Source organism: Dermacentor variabilis, chromosome 2 (assembly GCF_050947875.1).
Source record: "Dermacentor variabilis isolate Ectoservices chromosome 2, ASM5094787v1, whole genome shotgun sequence".
In the NCBI taxonomy this organism is placed as follows: domain Eukaryota; kingdom Metazoa; phylum Arthropoda; class Arachnida; order Ixodida; family Ixodidae; genus Dermacentor; species Dermacentor variabilis.
Genome location: NC_134569.1, coordinates 6,559,052 through 6,578,277, shown reverse-complemented (window position 1 = coordinate 6,578,277; position 19,226 = coordinate 6,559,052). Strand labels below are relative to the sequence as shown.

The 19,226-nt window shown below is 48.2% G+C and overlaps 1 protein-coding gene across 4 annotated transcripts in view; it reads left to right on the top strand.

Annotated features, from left to right (window-relative positions):
- The window catches only part of Nost (Nostrin), a 109,136-nt gene that overhangs the window by 56,307 nt on the left and 33,603 nt on the right, over nucleotides 1-19,226 (top strand). For all 4 annotated transcript variants that reach the window (XR_012825844.1, XR_012825845.1, XM_075679571.1 and 1 more), the window contains 2 exons: nucleotides 5,260-5,388; nucleotides 5,707-5,932. Coding sequence is in view for 2 of the 4 variants with exons in the window: in XM_075679571.1 (XP_075535686.1) it covers nucleotides 5,260-5,388; nucleotides 5,707-5,932 (355 nt within the window). In the remaining 2 variants the exon portion in view is untranslated. The remainder of the gene's footprint in view (nucleotides 1-5,259; nucleotides 5,389-5,706; nucleotides 5,933-19,226) is intronic.

Below are 19,226 nucleotides of genomic sequence, written 5' to 3'. Positions count from 1 at the left end.
CTTCCATATTTTTTTAGCAGCTCTGTAATTGTCCTATTTGGTGCCTTTTTAAAATAATTATTTATTATTCTGTTTTTAATAAAATGTGGATGTCCATGAATGCTGGTCTGCAGCCACAACTGTGCAGCACAGGGTTGACTGGTAGCTAGCAGATCCAGCTGTTTGCATGTTTTTGCTGTGGTTACTTTCTTTTATAACTTTTCACTTCCATATGGCACTTGTAAGAGATGTTTATTATGAATTACTTTGTATAAAAATACCAGTTGAGAGTTTTCATTTGTGTCATTCGTGCATTCCTTAATTGTCTGTACATTTCTCGGGTGCAAGTGCAAGCTCAGTGACCATGTGGGGGTTCTCTCACCCGTGCTCTTGGGACAAAGGAACGACAACACAGTAGTGCAAACAATCACAAGGGCATTTATTGCACCTTTCATAGATCAATGCCTGCTAGCCGAGTTGCTATCCACAGAACATGCCAATGGGCGCGCGACAAATCTAGAAGTCCGACTTACCGCGACCTGGTAGCGAGCGAATATGTTCGCCCCATGCTGGATCCCAACGCCTGGTCATTCGCGTGTACGGTCACGCGGACGGTGTCCAAGGCGGCCACGCGAGACGGTCTCGCAGAAGCATGGGTCGGCGCACGCGCAGACGGCATGTCCGTCCCGCTTGCTTCCCGAACCCAAAGAGAGACCGAGCGCCTTGACTCCCGGCGCCCGAGTAACCCTGCAGCGGCGCGACGCTCGCGCCATCTCTCGCACCGCGCTTGTACCACTCCGACCGCCGCGGGCGCCAGGCCACGCGGCGGGCGAAGCCGCCCTGCAGGAGACGAGCCATGCGGGAAAACTAGATCTCAGGGGAGGCGTGAGAGTCACGCATCCCCACATCCCCCCAACCTTAAATCACTACATATTCCGGCGGGACATGTGACACGGTCTAACATCAAACTGTGCTTCGCAAACAAGGTAGAACATTAAACAGTGGTCGCGCCGAAGAAATGTCCGCACGCTGTCCATAACATGCGAGCCGACATTGTCCTTGGGTGCACCGCTGGCGTCCGCCGGTCACAGCGGCAGCTTTGCAGACTCGGCGGCACGATGCCAGGCCAGGACTCCGGAGACGACGACGCAGTAGTCGGAACGAGCAAGCGTCGCTCGTGCCGACGCGCCCTGCTGGGAAGAGCCGCCGTAGCTGTCGGTGACCGCCGGCTCTTTTGTCCGCCGCCGAGGGTTGTGAGCTGGATGCAGGAGGCCGCCGAAGTCGCTGCGCCGAACTGGCCACAGCATCACCATCGCCCGGGGTGGCTCGATCGTAGTCCGGGGCAGCAGCGCAGACGATGTGCAGGTGACGGCAGACCAGGGGTGACTCCGTTCACACTGCGTACACTCAACACACTCGGCAAACACTAAAGTAGTGCAAGGGAGAGGAATTCTGCATGCGCATCGCCCACGTGGTACGATGTTCAACTCGGCTAGCAAAAGATCGGGCAGCTACTCAGATGCGAAGTTCACGTGAACGAAGCTCGCTTCCTTGAGTCGAACGAGTAATTTCAATTCGTGCGAGGCTAAATAGAATGAGGGAAGCAAATTGCAACACCTCAACGCCACGGTCCACCAGGTTGTGTCCCTCCACGTGCGACAGGCAGCTTCGTAAAGCCTTAGGCCTAAAGCGTCGCTACCCTGACAACAACCGGCATCCAAAACAACACCCAGAATGGGCGCAAAACAGGCAGCCGGGAGGAGACGTCAGCTCTGTGAGGTGGTCCTACTCCGCTCGGTGCACACAGCATCCGAGTTGACGGCGCCCACCGTCCTAGACGGTGTCGGAGCGCCCGGTGCCAGGCCGCAATACCAGTCAGCCCGTAGTGGCACCCGTGGCCCGCGGCCACCCGGCTCCCAGAGCCGCGACTTCATCCGAGTCAAAGAGATAGAAGAAGCTATTTACATAAGAAATTCGGATCACCCACGAGGCTTCCGTACTCACTCGCTTCAGGCTTACCACTGCTCCGCGGGCGCTCAGCCTCGCTCTCCCAGGATGCAGACCACGTGGCTCTCGTACTGACGAATATCATTAAAAAAAACACTTGCGAAAAAGCTTAGCATGTTGATATGTTCAAACACACTACAGCCACCATCACCTCGCTCAAGAAAGCACGCCGCCGACGCTAGCGATCAAAATCCACGCTAGGCCTACGCTTCGGTTCAAACAAAGGTCTCGAACGAAGCAAACTGTTAAAACTATCGTCCGATGCCCCAAGAGTCCCACGTTGGGCAGCCAGATGTGGGGGTTCTCTCACCCGTGCTCTTGGGACAAAGGAACGACAACACAGTAGTGCAAACAATCACAAGGGCATTTATTGCACCTTTCATAGATCAATGCCTGCTAGCCGAGTTGCTATCCACAAAACATGCCGATGGGCGCGCGACAAATCTAGAAGTCCGACTTACCGGCCGCGACCTGGTAGCGAGCGAATATGTTCGCCCCATGCTGGATCCCAACGCCTGGTCATTCGCGTGTACGGTCACGCGGACGGTGTCCAAGGCGGCCACGCGAGACGGTCTCGCAGAAGCATGGGTCGGCGCACGCGCAGACGGCATGTCCGTCCCGCTTGCTTCCCAAACCCAAAGAGAGACCGAGCGCCTTGTCTCCCGGCGCCCGAGTAACCCCGCAGCGGCGCGACGCTCGCGCCATCTCTCGCACCGCGCTTGTACCACTCCGACCGCCGCGGGCGCCAGGCCACGCGGCGGGCGAAGCCGCCCTGCAGGAGATGAGCCATGAGGGAAAACTAGATCTCAGGGGAGGCGTGAGAGTCGCGCATCCCCACAACCATTACTCCCTTTTCCCCATACTTCCTACTACATATTTATTGTCTGCATAGCAATCACTATGGACATGTTTCTCATGCCTTTCTCTTTAATTACTACCTCTTCATGTTTTTATGTCTGTGTGTTTCCTCCTTGTGCTGCCCTCTAGGAAGGACCTGATGGGGTAAAGCAGCTAGCATTTTGTGTTGCCAGAGGGTGGGGCTTGGGAGGTTGAAACCTCCCTCCCCCTAACATTTTCTGACTCCCTGCCCCCATTTCCCATAGAACAATAAGCTCAGAAAGAATGGCCTGAAAGGGAAAAGTTGAATGTGAAGGCAAGTCGAGGGCTAGTGGCAGTTCGAAAAGGTGGGATTGTTTCATGGGTGCAATCCCCTCTCCCATGCACATGAACAAAGCACCAAAATGCACAAATAGCTATAAGCTTGCGTCTGATTGTGAAAAAAGTGGCCACATTTGTGGTTGTTGGAAGAAAGTAGGAGAATTTTGCTAGCCGCACTAGCGATGGCTGACACCTGACTGAACAAGGGAGTTTCACAGTGAAGAAGGAACAGGACAAAGCACCCAGTGGGGAACAAAAAAGTAAGAGGACCTGTTTCTAATAATTACCGTACTGACAATGATGAATAGTAGGGCAGTCTTGTAAAATACTTCACTTCCTATACAGGACACACTGCCTAGCAGGTATCATACCTTGCTGGCGAAGCAGCGCACCGACGCGGACACAGTGAAGACACAAGAAAAGACGACACTCGCTGCCAATCACCAACTAACCCAACTTTACACATTACTGAGCCTAGTAGGCATAAGCAGGGTGAGCAGACAATTAAAGGAGCCCATTTCAAAAGGTGCAAGCTGACAGGCCATTGCATCTATTAAGATTCCAGAAATTTCTGTGGGCCTTAGCTTTGTTCACAGCCAGTGACAAGGTGTTTTCGAAGTGAACACACAAGGTGATCCACACTGAAAGCTGGGGAGAGAGAAAAGCTTTATTGCAGGAAAATCAACAAGGATGCAAAATGCTGTCTGAAGCAACCGCACATTTTTCTTAGTTTATTTATTTATTTATTTCCTCAAAGGTCTCTTGCTGAGACATTACGTTAAGGAGTGGGTGGTTAATGGCAAACAAAGATATTACAAGTTACAATGGGATGTTTTTGTTGAGCTGCTTAAATGCAAATAGCTCGATGATAGTGGAAACTTCAGTAAGCAGGCCACTCCAGTCTCGTTTTGTCTGCAGAAAGAATGATTGCTGAAGAGTCACAGTATGGGCTTGTGGGGGATATACTATGTTAGGGTGACTGGTGCGTTCAATGCGATGTTCTCTCTTTATGTACGGGTTGCCAAAGGCAAAAAAATGGAAACTTAATAAAGAAAGTTAAGATGTGCTATTCTACGGCATGAGGCTAGAGAGGGTAAGTTTATTTGGGCTTTTAGTGCTGAGATGCTTGAATTAAGTTGACAGGATTTTGTGTGTTAAAGATAAAGCTGTTCACAATACATTGTTCTGCTAGTCTGCAGATGCGAATATTGTGGTTGGAGAATACATCTCTTGCGCATGTGCATAATATTTTTGCAAATGATGGGCCACAATGCGTTACATTGTTCACTATGGGTTGGTAAACGTTGCTGCTTATATAAATGCTTGGAAAAAACAAACAGAGTTAAAACGGTACTAAACAAGAAGACACGAGAGAGTGTGCCATCCTGTTTTTGTTTGGTCCCATTTTTAGCTCAACTAGCTCATCAACGTACATTATATAAATGCATCAAGTAGCAAAAAAAAGGGGGATGGCCTTATCTTTTTTTAAATAGCATCATTTTTAAAAATAGCATAAGGATGATGGCATACTTTGACGCAAATTGGCCACATGCTACAGCAATGAAAAACTGTTGCTGTTCAGCAAAGTAAAAATGTGCATCTTTGTTGATAAAGCGTGCTTTATCTACAAAGATGCACAATGAAGTTTACACTTTTACTACGCCTGCTTCTTTCTGTCTATATATATATATATATATATATATATAGTATATTGAGGAAGAGGGTGAGAAAGTGGTAGTTGCCGGCGAAGAACCCATCCCTCCTCCCTAAATAAAGGTATGGTTATGCCACCGGCAGCTAGGCAGATGCCAGGCAAGTAGCTGGTATTCAATATTATGCGCATGTGGCTTGCAAAAAATCAAGCCTATGGCCCAGTAATCCTGGCGGTTTGCAGAGGCTACACTTAGAGGAGTTTGTACGTTAGATACAGTGTATACACCGTAGCGCAAAGGCAACACCGAATTTTAATCTGTATTTCACACTGCAGCAGATGCCACTCGGCAACCACAATGTCTTGTAGTATTCCTACTGCACAGACCTGAAGAGAAAGGAGCCGACATAGAAAAAGGTGATTCTTGTACAGTCCTCTGATGACAGAGCATGCATGTTGCGCAGCTGCGGCAAAGCCTGGCATTTTTGGAGGCATCGCGCCACAAGGTGCAGTGCTGTCTGGCAGGCCTGGAGGGTCAACCAAGGCCGCCACATCCACTGGCTCCACATGTAGAGCAGCGCAGGGACCGACAGGCAAGTTGGAGACAACATTTCATGTTGGTAGCAAAATATAGCTGACGAACTCGCTTGTGGTAATGAACAGCCTCAAGATTGCTGAGATGTGAGGCGTACAGTAGCACCGTATGACAGCAGGTGTGATTCGACACTGTGGCCTTTCCTGCCTCGTTCTGTAATAAGGTTGACAAAGTGACTGCACGTAATGTAGTGCTTTTTTGTTTTTTTTATTCAGTGCTACTGGTGTGATCAAGACTGAAAGGCCATCGGGTGGAGCAATCGCTCTTTGCCCGTGGTTCCTCTGCTGCAGCAAATAGCGGGAACGTTTCCATGCAGGGTTTGGCGCAGACAGTGCTCAAGATTCCACCCTGGCTACAGCGGCGTTCTTCAAGTGCCGAGGAGTGGGACCGTGGGGCAGCCGACGGGGGTGCCGAAGTCCCCGTGTCCCTTGAGACTGAGCAGGAAGAAGAAGAGCAGCCATATGCTAATGTGTTGCCCTCACAGTGCCGAGCGTTGTACGACTACCAGGCCACCATGGATGATGAGCTCAGCCTGCGCTCAGGTGCTTGCAAACACATCACTTTTTGGTGCAGTTTGTGCTTTGACCCCATGCAATTTCAAAAATATATCAGTAGTGTACACATATGCTGGCCTCAAGTGCTTGCGCAAATTCAGAGTCAATACAGAAAAATCTACAAACCATCTGGTTGCAGCTAAGGAAACTTGTGCAGAATCCTAAGATAGAAAGCATCAAGCTAGAACTGGATAGATGGCAATTTTCATTTGTTTCTAACCTCTTAACCACATGTGCAAGCCTCTCGTTGCATCTTGAGACATTGAAGGAGCAGTAGAATCTCGACAGGGAAGTGTGGGTGTGCAAAGCCGAGCTGACACTGTTGCACTGTCATGTAAATTAAATCCACTAAGAGTAAAGACATGGCTGCGGCAAGGTGAAGTGCCTTCTTGCTTTGTCCTGCATTTGTCAAGTGCTGTTGTTTTCAAGATTCAGTTAGCATTTCGCATCTGCCACTTGCTAACATGCCGCCTGCATCCCAGATGGGTTGTGCACTTATACTGTAGATACTCGATACAACACCTTCATTGTGCAGAATGAGTTCGCTATATCAGAAATTTATCATAAAGCTTCAGTGTGACTTACACTTAGCTTAAAATTCTGCTTTTCTCAGTGCCAAAACCACAATATGATTATGAGGTATGCTTTAGTGGGGGACTCTGGAATAATTCTGACCACCTGGGGTTCTTTAATGTTCCTCCAATGCACAGGAAACAGGCATTTTTGCATTTCACCCCCATTAAAATGCAGCTGCAGCAGCCAAGATACGATCCCGTGACCTCGTGCATAGCAGCGCAACACAACTTACACCTAGCTCATGGCACATAATGATGCATTCTGTGCAATATAAATATTGTGCCAAAGAGCAGAATTTCTCATGTCCCAATATTTGGTGGCATGCTTTTGTGAATGTGCCCTTCATTTATCAAGTACATGCATTTTCCCTTGGGTGATGTCTTTGCAAGTCAGGTGCAGCTGTTGCAGTTAGTGAATCACTCATTTCTCTGTGGCAGCTTGTCCGAGGCCTATGGTTGCAAAACCAGGCAAGACAAACTCTGCTACGTTTGGGGGAAAGGGAACGGTGGATCAGCTCATGCCTTATATATGCAGAAGGTCTTTTCGCAGTGCACATAAAATCTGATAAGTTGCCATCTACTGCTGGGAGGTATGTGGGATTAACCAGCTTCGTATATGCCTTGCCATCAGAAAGAGACAAGGCGGCTCCCTTTCCACCTTGGCAAAAATATTGGTATGCAAATCTACATCGAGAGCAAGGCCAAGCAAAGCTTTATAGCAGCACAAATTCACAGCCTCTGTGCTATCCTAATCATACTAGCAATGAACCCTCCACATAGTTGTGCTCTGCTCTTTTTGCACCCAGACAACTACAAGGCTAAGCAGCTCATATGCTGTGTAGAGGAAGTGCAGACCTCAGGTTAATTTGCACACCTCTCCGCAGTCAGGAGCTTTGTGCTTCGTATATGCTGCTTTACTTATATTCTGTGCCACAGGGTCATATTAGGCATTCAGCATTTTCGGTTTTCATTTCCACGTTTTTTTTTTGTTTTTCTGTGAATATATTTTGCAGGTGAACATTGTGGGGATGCACGACTCTCATGCGTCCCCTGATACATAGTTTTCCCGCTGTGGGGATGCGCGACTCTCACGCGTCCCCTGATATGTTGTTTTCCCGCACGGCTCGCGTGGCCTGGCGCCCGCTGGTCGGAGTGGAGGCGCAGTGCATGAGATGGCGCGAGTGCTGCGCTGCGGCGAGGTTACTTGGGCGCAAGGGAGAACATGCTCGCTCTTGGGGCGGCGGGCCGGCGAACGCGGCGGATGTCCCGGGCGTGCGCCGATCCATGCTTCTGCGAGACTGTCTCGCAAGGGCTTGTTCGAACGTGCCACCGTTCGCGTGACCGTACGCGTGAACGACCAGGCGTTGGGATCCAGCATGGGACCGACATATTCGCTCACTATCCGGTCGCGGTGAGTCGGACTTCCGCGATTTGTCGCGCTCCCATCGGCATGTTTTGGGGATAGCAACTCGGCTAGCAGGCATTGATCTATGAAAGGTGCAATAAATGGCCTTGTGATTGTTTGCACTACTGTGTTGTCGTTCCTTTGTCCCAAGAGCACGGGTGAGAACCCCACAACATTCACTTTTTTTAAAGATATTTTTGTTGCATTGAAATTAATTCTGGCTTATTGAATTTATTGGCTCTAGAATATCTTCTATGATTGCAGATAACACTCTTGTTGCATCCAGTACGCAGATTAACAAAGCTTTAGAGAAGTTTAGAAAATGCATGATGCCATAAGGTGATGTGACTATGCAGGCATTATGAAAGAGTGAATTTATTTGATCACAAATAAAATAACTTTATTTGTATAAATTACATGTGGGCAAATAATACAGAAAATATTGCTAGGTAGATACGACACTGTGTTTGCTTCCAGTGCACTTTCCCAGTTTGTTGCCTGTAGTGTCTGCAATGGGAAGACTGCAAAGATAAGGATGCTTCCCTCACTTCTTGCTTTCCTCACAGTGGCAGGCATAATGGACGCAAATTAGAAAAAAAAAGTAACGATTGCTTAGGCAGCAGGCTGATGTGTGGCTCATTACTAGCCTTTGGCTATGGGTCCAAACACATTTTTGGCATTTTTGTACATCATGAACATTCATGGTTATATTGCGCTCAGTTTTACAAACACGATATTAAGGAAGGACAGGACGTGGACGGACGGACAGTGTTTGTAAAACTGAGCGCAATATAACCATGAACGTTCACCAACTAGCCCCCTTCATTGCTTTACTAAATGTACATCATGAAGTATAAGTAAAGAAATAACTTGAAATAAACTTGAAACTTGACCTCGCAATGCTTCTAGTATCGGAGTGCCGATTGCCATCTTGCATTCACTAGCCCTTTTTGCTTAAGACAGAACTCCAGCAGAACAAAAATTCAGAGTAATTTCATTTTTTTTTTCTTAATTTAAATTGCTGAATCCTAGTCACATTCTAGACGATGCATTGTCCAGTAACACTGGCAGAAAATTGGGCACACACTTGCATGTTTCTACATCTCACAAAGAGTGAGGCGATTATTTTCTCATGTGCTGTATTGTGTAACATTCTATGTCATTTTCAAAACTTTTCTCATCGTGTGTTGTGGCAAGTGGCCCACACCAGCAATAGTGGAAATATGGTGGCATTAAAATTATAAAATGTATGAAAAATGAAATTTATCATTAGGAAATGCGGCATCCAGCTGGCTCCTGAACAAATTTTCAGCTTTGGTTCTTGCTAATGATCATAATGATGACCTTTGTAATAATGCAGTATAATGCAGAGGACGTGTAAAACATTCCAGCTTTAACATATAAAAACTATTTTTACTAAATAGTTTCCAGTTACTAGCAGGTAGTATGTGTTTGCAACATATCAATGGAGGTAGAGCAGCACTTTTGCAAAGATGGTGGCAAGTATAGTTTGACATGTGACCAGAAAACAGTGATGTCCATGATCCAACTGTGCCTTTAAATCAATACAAACAAATGTGTGGAGGTGGCTGCACATTTGAAGCTTCCAAATACTGTATTTATTTGAATGTACGCCGATACTTTTCTTTAAGAAATAAATAAAAATAAGACGAGAATGTCTGGGGTTGGCTTAAATTCGAGGATGCGGTATGGCAGCAACCACCAGATGCTGCCGACTCCAGAAAGGTCGATGCCACGAGGCTAAAAACAATGCTGCCTATTTTATCTAGACACAACCAAGCGGAAATGCCCATAACCACGGAAATCATACAGACGAATGCGAAGAAAGTCACAAACATTCGAGGCCTCGCTCGGAACAAGTTAAGACCCCTGTCTGCTTCAACATGCCTTCGACATGTCTCCTCCCTGTGACGTCTCAATTGCACCAAGTCAGGTAGTGAACTTAGTTATGCCGACATATTATGAAATTCCAGTCAATCAGACAGCAAGCAAAGGCAAGCATTCTGAAAGTGCAAGATTTTGATGACATTGCATGTTCTTTTCAGTCTAATACTTTTTCTTTTTCATTGGGCTTACATTCAAGGAAAGCTTATTTCTTTTATTTTCTAACCTTGCGAATTCCGGGGGTCGGCCTAGATTGGAATAAATTCAGTAACCGATTTTATATTGTTAATATTGCTACGGAACAGTATTTCCAATGACGAAGAGGCGAGCAGTGAGAAGACGACGACGATTAGAGGCTAGAGCGGGCTGTTGCCTCTTGGCCAAGTGCGGCGTATTCCCTTGTCAAACTTGTATATAGCTTTTCGTCTGCGTCTTCCTACATAACATATCTGGTGGAGGTGGACATTCCCTGTACCTCGTCACGGAGCTTCGCGGTGGACGGTATGTCGAGCCTTCCTTCATGGCTCCCGGCCTCCGACACCTGCTGCCACTTCGACGATCTACATCACTCTCCCCGCTCCTCGTGATCCTGGCGTACTATCGGGCAAGGATGGGGAAGATGTTGAGGACTGAATTAGCCTGTATGAGCACGTCAGCCGCAATAACCGGTGGGAGCCTACTATCATGCTCGCCAACATAGTCTTTTACCTCGGTGGCACACCTCGAGTTTGGTTTCGAACGCATGAGATGAGCTCACCAGTTGGGTTTCGCTTAAGCAAAAGCTCTGAGACTTATTCGGCAACCCATACGGTCACCAACTTGCCGCGCAGAAGGCATTATCCAGCCATGTGCAGACGTCAACGGAGCCCTACGTCATGTACCAGGATCGTCCGGCATGATGCCTTCGACTCCAGCTCCTCCAACGCACCTGCAGTCACGGTTTCCCTTATCATGCAGTTGTCCGTCAGGAATTTGCAAACATGGGTCTTCACACCATCTGCTCGGCCCATTGCCCTGATACTTACCCGGCTTCTTCGACTCTGCCCCATCCTGCATCTTATTACCCACAACGTTTCCGTGACACATCTGAATGGCGCACTGCTGACGAGAAGCCCATTTGTTTTCACTGCCGTCGAATCGGGCACATTTCTCAGCACTGTCGCAGTCGCTGGAGTTCCCCGACCCAGTCTACTTATACTGCCTACTCTCGCCCCTCAGGCAGCCCTTCTCGTCCCTATGCCACATGCTCCGATTATGCCGCCACTGATCCTCCTGCGCCGAATCGCCCCTATTCTCGTTCACCTTCGCCACAACGACGACAATCTCGCTCTCCCCAGCACCGTCGCTCCTTTTCGCCGACTCTCTTCGGACGCCGCTCCCAGCCGAAAAACTATATAGACGATGCGGCGCCTCAAGGTGACGCTGCATTGCTCCCTACGCCGCCAAATCCTCTACCGACGTTGCCCACTCATCTGAACCTTCTTGACGTGCAAGTCGACGGTGTTTCTGTATCTGCTCTTATAGACACTGGGGCGCATTTGTCGGTAATGAGTGCTGATCTTCGTAACCACCGGAAGAAAATAATCACGCCAGCCATGAAGCCTGTTGTCCGTCTCGCCAATAGCAGAACAGCCCCCGTAATTGGTATGTGTGCCGCCCGCATCTCCTTCACCGATCGCTCCACTATCGTGCTATTCACAGTCATCGCCCACTGTCCCCGTGACGTCATCGTCAGCTTAGACTTCCTCTCTGCATATTCTGCTCTCATCGATTGTTCCGCCAGTACTCCCCGCCTTGACCTGCCTGTTCTGGATCCTGCTGAACCACACCCCAGTCGCCTCAGTTCCATCGACTTCGTTCTCTTGCCACCTTTGGCACTGACTTATGTCGACTTCGTGTCATCCCCACCAGTTCCCGACGGTCACTACATCACGGCTCCTATGCAAGACATCCTCCTTACACACGGGATCACAGTACCTCATACAGTTTTATCTATTACGGCGAATTGCGTCTGCCTGCCAGTGGTCAATTTTGGTTTGACGACACAAGTGCTGCCATGCGGGATGTCTCTGGCCCAGCTTTGCTCATTCGAGGATCACTCAGTAGCATCTATTGCAGTAAACGACAATTCAGCCGATCCTCCTCTACCATCGCAGTCGGCAACGGACAGAAAGTGACTGCGCCCGACATGCCGTCCGAGCACGCTCATGAGCTCTACCACGTTCTGTTTTCCTACCACAATATTTTTTACTTTAACGATCGTCCTTCGGCCCAAACTACAGCTGTTAAACATCGCATTAATATCGGCGGTGCCCCTCCTATTCATCGCCGCCCATATCAAGTGTCACCGGCTGAGCGTCAAGTTATTCACGCAGAAGTTCGCAAAATGCTTGCCAAGAACATTATTGAACCGTCATGTAGTCCATGGGCGTCACCTGTTGTACTGGTAAAAAAGGATTGCTCATGGCGCTTCTGCGTGGATTATCGGCACCTTAACAGGGTTACCAAAAAGGACGTGTATCCCCTACCTCGGATTGACGACGCCCTTGACTGCCTCCACAGTGCTCGCTACTTCTCTATTGACCTTCGCTCCGGCTACTGGCAGATTGCCGTGGACGATCTCGACCGCGAGAAGACTGCTTTTGTAGCACATGAAGGTCTTTATCAATTCAAAGTGATGCCGTTCGGTCTATGTAACGCTCCTGCCACTTTTGAACACGATGGATTCCCTTCTTCACGATTTCATGAGGTCCACATGCCTGTAATACTTGCACAATGTTATAGTATTCTCCCCAACGTTCGCTACGCACCTTGAGTGCCTCTCGGCAGTCCTGGACGTTTTTCGTCGAGTCGGTCTGCAACTCAACGCATCGAAGTGCCAATTCGGCCTTCGCCAGATTACCGTCCTTGGGCATCTCGTTGACGCAAACAGAGTGCAACCGGACCCAGGCAAGATCCATGCTGATACGCACTTCCCTGTTCCGAAGTGTGTTAAGAGGATGTGTGCAGCTTCATCGGCCTTTGTTCGTACTTTTGCCGTATCATGAAAAATTTCACGGCCATAGCACGACCACTAACCGAGCTTTTGAAGAAAGACGCCCCTTTCCATTGGAGCGATAACGAGGCCTCTGCATTCTCGCATCTAATTGACCTTCTCACAACGCCTTCCGTTCTGGCCCATTTCGATCCTTCAACGCCTACCGAAGTCCGTACTGATGCCAGCAGTCACAAAATTGGTGCAGTACTGGCACACCGCCAGCGCGGCCACGACCGTGTTATCGCTTACGCCAGCAGGCTCCTCTCACCCGCGGAGCGCAACTATTCCATCACCCGACCTTGCCCCTTGACACGGCACTTCCTCCTGCTGCAATCTCAACAAGCGAGTATGCACGCGATGCCATCGCCCTTGCCGACCATGCACGCCAGCTTGCCCGTGCTCTACTGATGGCCTCGCAAACCACTCATCAGCATCAGTACAACGCCCGCCACCGTGATGTACAGGTTTTTTCCTGGTGCGCTCGTGCTCCTGTGGTCGCCCTCTCGTCACGTCGGACTTTCAGAAACGCTCCTTTCGCAATTCACAGGGCCCTACCGTGTGCTGCGCCAAGTGACGTATGAAATTGCTCCTGTGAGTTCCTCATCCTCTCCTCTGGCATCTAATGATGTCGCGCACGTCAGTAGGCTCAAGGCCTACTACACTGCTTCCGAGTCTGGCCTTTAGTCGCTCCGGAACGGCGCTTTTGCCGCCGGGGGCAGTGCTACGGAACAGTATTTCCAATGACGAAGAGGCGAGCAGCGAGAAGACGACAACGACGATTAGAGGCTAGCGCGGGCTGTTGCCTCTTGGCCAAGTGCAGCATATTCCCTTGTAAATATACTTGTATATAGCTTTTCATCTGCCACTTCTTACGTAACAATATAATAGTCACTATCTGCAGATTTGAATACTCTTATAATACTCCACAATGTCAGCACTGCACAATTAAACATAAAATTGAAGCAAAATATAACAGTTTTCATCCTAGCAGCCATACTGGACAGAAGTGTTCAGTTGCAAACTAACCCTTTAGGACGCTGTGTATGCCAAGAAAGAATGTCAACAGCAAAAGCATTGATGAAAGTAATGATATTGTTATTGGAATGGTAGGAGTATAGATAGACCATATTTACAATATATATACAAGCAGAGTCAAAGTAGTTAAGATGGCTGACCAGCAACAACATGCAGGAGCCAGTGTCTCGCGATCTTCTTTCTCTTCTTTTATGTTTCCATAACAGGACCACCAGGTGCTGAAGCACCGTCTCGGCGCATGTTAGGTGAAGAATTGCTAGTGAAGTATTGCTTCCGCCGCGAAGCATGCACAATGTCAATAGGCGTCGGACTTGAGGATGGATAAAACTGTAATGGCGAGATCTCGTAATTGACGTCGTTAACTTGACATAGGACTTCATAAGGCCCTGTGTAGTGAGATGGAAGCTTCTGGGAGAAGCCGACCCGACGACATGGTGACCAAAGGAGCACCCAAGCACCTGGGGCAAACTTAACAACGCGATGGCACCGGTCGTAACGCTCTTTCTGTATATGCTGCAAGGCTAATTAACGAGATTGGGCGACTTGACATGCCATGTGAGTGCAACCTATGACTTCAAGAGCATACTCAGTTGCAACATGAGGCAAACAATGGAGGATGATGTCAAATGGCAATGTGGGGCCGTGACCATACAAAAGATAAAAAGGTGAACATCCCATACCTGCCAACCTGGCGAGATAAAAAAATCCGGAAACTTTTTATTCGCGCCAAAGGGCGGGGGGGGGGGGGGGTTCAAACTTTCAGGCAGTGTTCGAGGAGTCCTTCTGCAGGGAACTTGCAGTAGCAGACTTTGCTCACTTCAAAAATTTGTCCTAGTAGCTTTGCTCAAAACATAGTCCAGACTGACGGCCCTTCACTAGCAGAGGGTGTTGGAGGGTTGTGGTGTACATTGACGAGCAATATTCAGTCCTACTTTTTTGCGCCGTGCTAAAAATCCTCACACACCCTGCCTTGCTATGCACTATCACGAGTAAATCGAGCATCACCTTAGTAACTCGGTGAAACATGTCTTCCATCAGTGTATTTAATTTTTCCAACCATAGACCACCGCACGTCCCACCTTTCTCCATTCAGAATACCCTCTTGAAGACTGTACGCCTGTAGTGTGGCAAACTCAGCTTCGAGAGCATCTAAAGCGTCTTCAGCGGATTCATTGCAACCTCTGGGCAGCAGCTGAAGGATAATCATAATAAAGAAACGAAGACTCGAGAGCGATGCCTGTGAAATAAATTTAAGGTTGGCCACCTCTGCATTCTTCAGAGTTGCATTTCAGAGTTGTGTCCACATCCATAACACTTCGCCTCATCACATTTCAGAAACATTTTCTGTAGAAGACGCCAAACGCGGTCACTGAAACTAAGGGGTAGGTCGTGTTCGACGAAGAATCCCGTAAACAGGCGCTCCACACATACGACACTGTCGTCGCAGTTGTTCCAGAGAAAGTTCACTATGTTGTTTTGCTGCTCAGCAGTGCGAACATAGCTTTGATGCTTCGCTGTGGAAACGTGCAGTTTCAAGCTGCCTTTGCCACCGTGAGACACGCTGACATCACATCTACACATTGTACAAAATGCAAAATGTTCTCCTTTTCTTGATGTCAAAAAGCACGGAAATTCAGAAGTATAAGATCGCAAAAACTTCTGCAAATACCTTTTCTTGGGCTTTGACAGCGCCATGGCAACAAGCACACGAGGATGGTAACTTTAGACGGTGCACCGCACACACACGGCCTAGCCAACACTAATTATACACACAAGCATTATAGAATAAAGAACCAAGCAGCAACAACATGCTCCATGGACAAAGGCATGCATGAAATGCAAGAGCAAGAGGTATGACATCCTGCGGTGTCAGGTTGGGATGAGTTATACGTGAATGTCACGTAGGCCAGCATGGCTTCCCAGTTGCGGTGATCATTCGAAATGTACATCGACAGCATTTCTGTGAGCGTTTGGCAAGGCCGTTTGTTTGTAGGTGGTGGGCGGTGGACAGGTTGACAAAACGAGACAAAAACGAGCGGCCACGGTCTGTAAGTAACTGTTGAGGTACACCGTGGTGGAGAATGAAGTCGTGGAGGAGAAAATCAGTGACGTCTGTTGCACAACCAGTCGGCAACACCTTTGTTATCGCGTAGCGTGTCGTGTAATCAGTAGTGAAGGCGATCCACTTATTCCCTCGAGTCATCGTCAGAAAAGGGCCAAGCAGGTCAAGGCCAACACATAAGAAAGGCTTCGAGGGAACTTCAATTGGATGAAGTCGTCCGATAGGTGGTAGGGGAGATTTCTTCCAGCGCTGACACAATTCGCAAGTTGAGACATAACAACGCACAGAGCGGTAGAGGCCCGGCCAAAAGAGTTGATGTCATACGCGGTCATATGTACGCAAAACTCCAAGGTATCCCGCTGTCAGTGCATCGTGAAGTTGTTCAAGAGCGATGGATTGCAGATGACGAAGGACAAGGAGCAACTCAGGGCCATCAAGGTTGATATTTCGGCGGTAGAAGATGCCGTCGTGCAGCATGAACACGCGGCACGTGCCATCGGTGCGGCCATATTGCACTCTGGTGATGATGAACTGTAAGGATTCGTCGCATTGTCGCTCAGCACGCATGTCGGTCGTGTCAGTAAAAGTTATAATGCAGGTCACCGGATCATAGACAGCAGGATCAGGAGGATCCACGGGGTCATGAGAGAAGCAGTCAATGTCCTTGTGCAGACGTCCAGATTTGTAGTTGACAATGAATGAAAATTCCTAGAGCCGCAAAGCCCAGCGACCAAGCCATACTGTTGGAGAGAAGACAGCCAGCAGAGGGCGTGGTGGTCGGTAACGACCGAAAACATGCGGCCGCACAAATATGGCCAGAACTTGGTGACAGCCCAAATTAAAGCCAAGCACTCCCATTCAGTGATGAAGTAATTTTTCTCGGGAGGGGACAGCGGGCGGCTGGCGTAAGCTATCATGCACTCGATACCATTCAGATGTTTGGTCAGAAAAACATCGGTGCCGTGGCCGCTTGCATCAGTGTGGACTTCGGTCAGTGCAGATGGATCAAAGTGGGCAAGTCAGAAACCCAATGAGAGTCGGGAACACATGAGCCTGTTTTGGGTCCCATGAGAATGGCGTGTTCTTCTTTAGATCTGTCAAACGCCGAGCAATGCCGGCGAAGTTTTTCGACTAAATAGCGAAAGTAAGAACACAGGCTGATGAAGCAGCGCACGACAGAAGCATTGGAAACTGAACGGCGCAAAATTTTTCTGGGTCTGGTCAGACACAGGATGCGTCAACAAAGTGTCCCAACACGGTGATCTGACGGCGCCCAAATTGACACCTCGTGGAGTTCAGTTGGAGGCCATCTTTCCGGAAGACCACAAGAATGGCAGTGAGTCGGATAAGGTGGCTGCCGAATGCGAGAAAAAAAACAATATGTCATCAATGTAACAAAGACAGGTGGTCCATTTGTAGCCTCGCAAAACAGACTCCATCATACATTGAAATGTCGCAGGAGCATTGCATAGGCCAAAGGGCATGACTTTGAACTGATATAAACCACCCGGCATAAGACAACTGACATAAGGAAGTATAATATGGATAGAATTGAACATGCTCTCAGGAACGGAGGAAGCCTAAAAGCAGTGAAGAAGAAACTAGGAATTGGCAAGAATCAGATGTATGCGTTAAAAGACAAAGCCGGCAATATCATTACTAATATGGATGAGATAGCTCAAGTGGCTGAGGAGTTCTATAGAGATCTGTACAGTACCAGGGGCACCCACAATGATAATGGAAGAGAGAATAGTCTAGAGGAATTAGAAACCCCACAAGTAACGCTGGAAGAAGTAAAGAAAGCCTTGGGAGCTATGCAAAGGGGGAAGGCAGCTGGGGAGGATCAGGTAACAGCAGATTTGTTGAAGGATGGTGGGCAGATTGTTCTAGAAAAAACTGGCCACCCTGTATACACAATGCCTCATGACCTCGAGCATACCGGAATCTTGGAAGAACGCTAACATAATCCTAATCCATAAGAAAAGGGACGCGAAAGACTTGAAAAATTATAGACTGATCAGCTTACTGTCTGTTGCCTACAAAGTAATTACTAAGGTAATCGGGAACACCTTAGACTTCTGCCAACCAAAGGACCAGGCAGGATTCCGTAAAGGCTACTCAACAATAGACCTTATTCACACTATCAATTAGGTGATAGAGAAATGTGCGAAATGTAACCAACCCTTTTATATAGCTTTCACTGATTACGAGAAGGCGTTTGATTCAGTTGAAACCTCAGCAGTCATGGAGGCATTACGGAATCAGGGTGTAGACGAGCCGTATGTAAAAATAGTGAAAGATACCTATAGCGGCTCTACAGCCACCGTAGTCCCACATAAAGAAGGCAACAAAATCCCAATAGAGAGAGGCGTCAGGCAGAAAGATACAATCTCTCCAATGCTATTCACAGCATGTTTACAGGAGGTATTCAGAGACCTGGATTGGGAAGAATTGGGGATAAAGAATTAATGGAGAATACCTTAGTAACTTGCGATTCAATGATGATATTGCCTTGCTTAGTAACTCAGGGGAAAAATTGCAATGCATGCTCACTGACCTGGAGAGGCAAAGCAGAAGGGTGGGTCTAAAAATTAATCTGCAAAAAAACTAAAGTAATGTTTAACAGTCTCGGAAGAGAACAGCAGTTTACGATAGGTAACGAGGGACTGGAAGTGGTAAGGGAATACATCTACTTAGGACAGGTAGTGACCGCAGATCCGGATCATGAGACGGAAATAATCAGAAGAATAAGAATGGGCTGGGGTGCGTTTGGCAGGCATTCCCAGATCATGAACAGCAGGTTGCCATTATCCCTCAAGAGAAAAGTGGATAACAGCTGTGTCTTACCAGTACTCACGTATGGGGCAGAAACCTGGAGGCTGACGAAAAGGGTTCTGCTTAAATTGAGGACGACGCAACAAGCCATGGAAAGAAGAGTGATGGGTGTAATGTTAAGGGATAAGAAAACAGCAGATTGGGTGAGGGAACAAATGCGAGTTAATGACATCTTAGTTAAAATCAAGAAACAGAAATGGGAATGGGCAGGACATGTAATTAGGGAAGATAACCGATGGTCATCAAGGGTTAAGAACTGGATTCCAAGGGAAGGGAAGCGTAGCAGAGGGCGGCAGAAAGGTGGGTGGATGAGATTAAGAAGTTTGCAGGGACAACATGGCCACAATTAGTACATGACTGGGGTAGTTGGAGAAGTATGGGAGAGGCCTTTGCCCTGCAGTGGGCGTAACAAGGCTGATGATGATGAT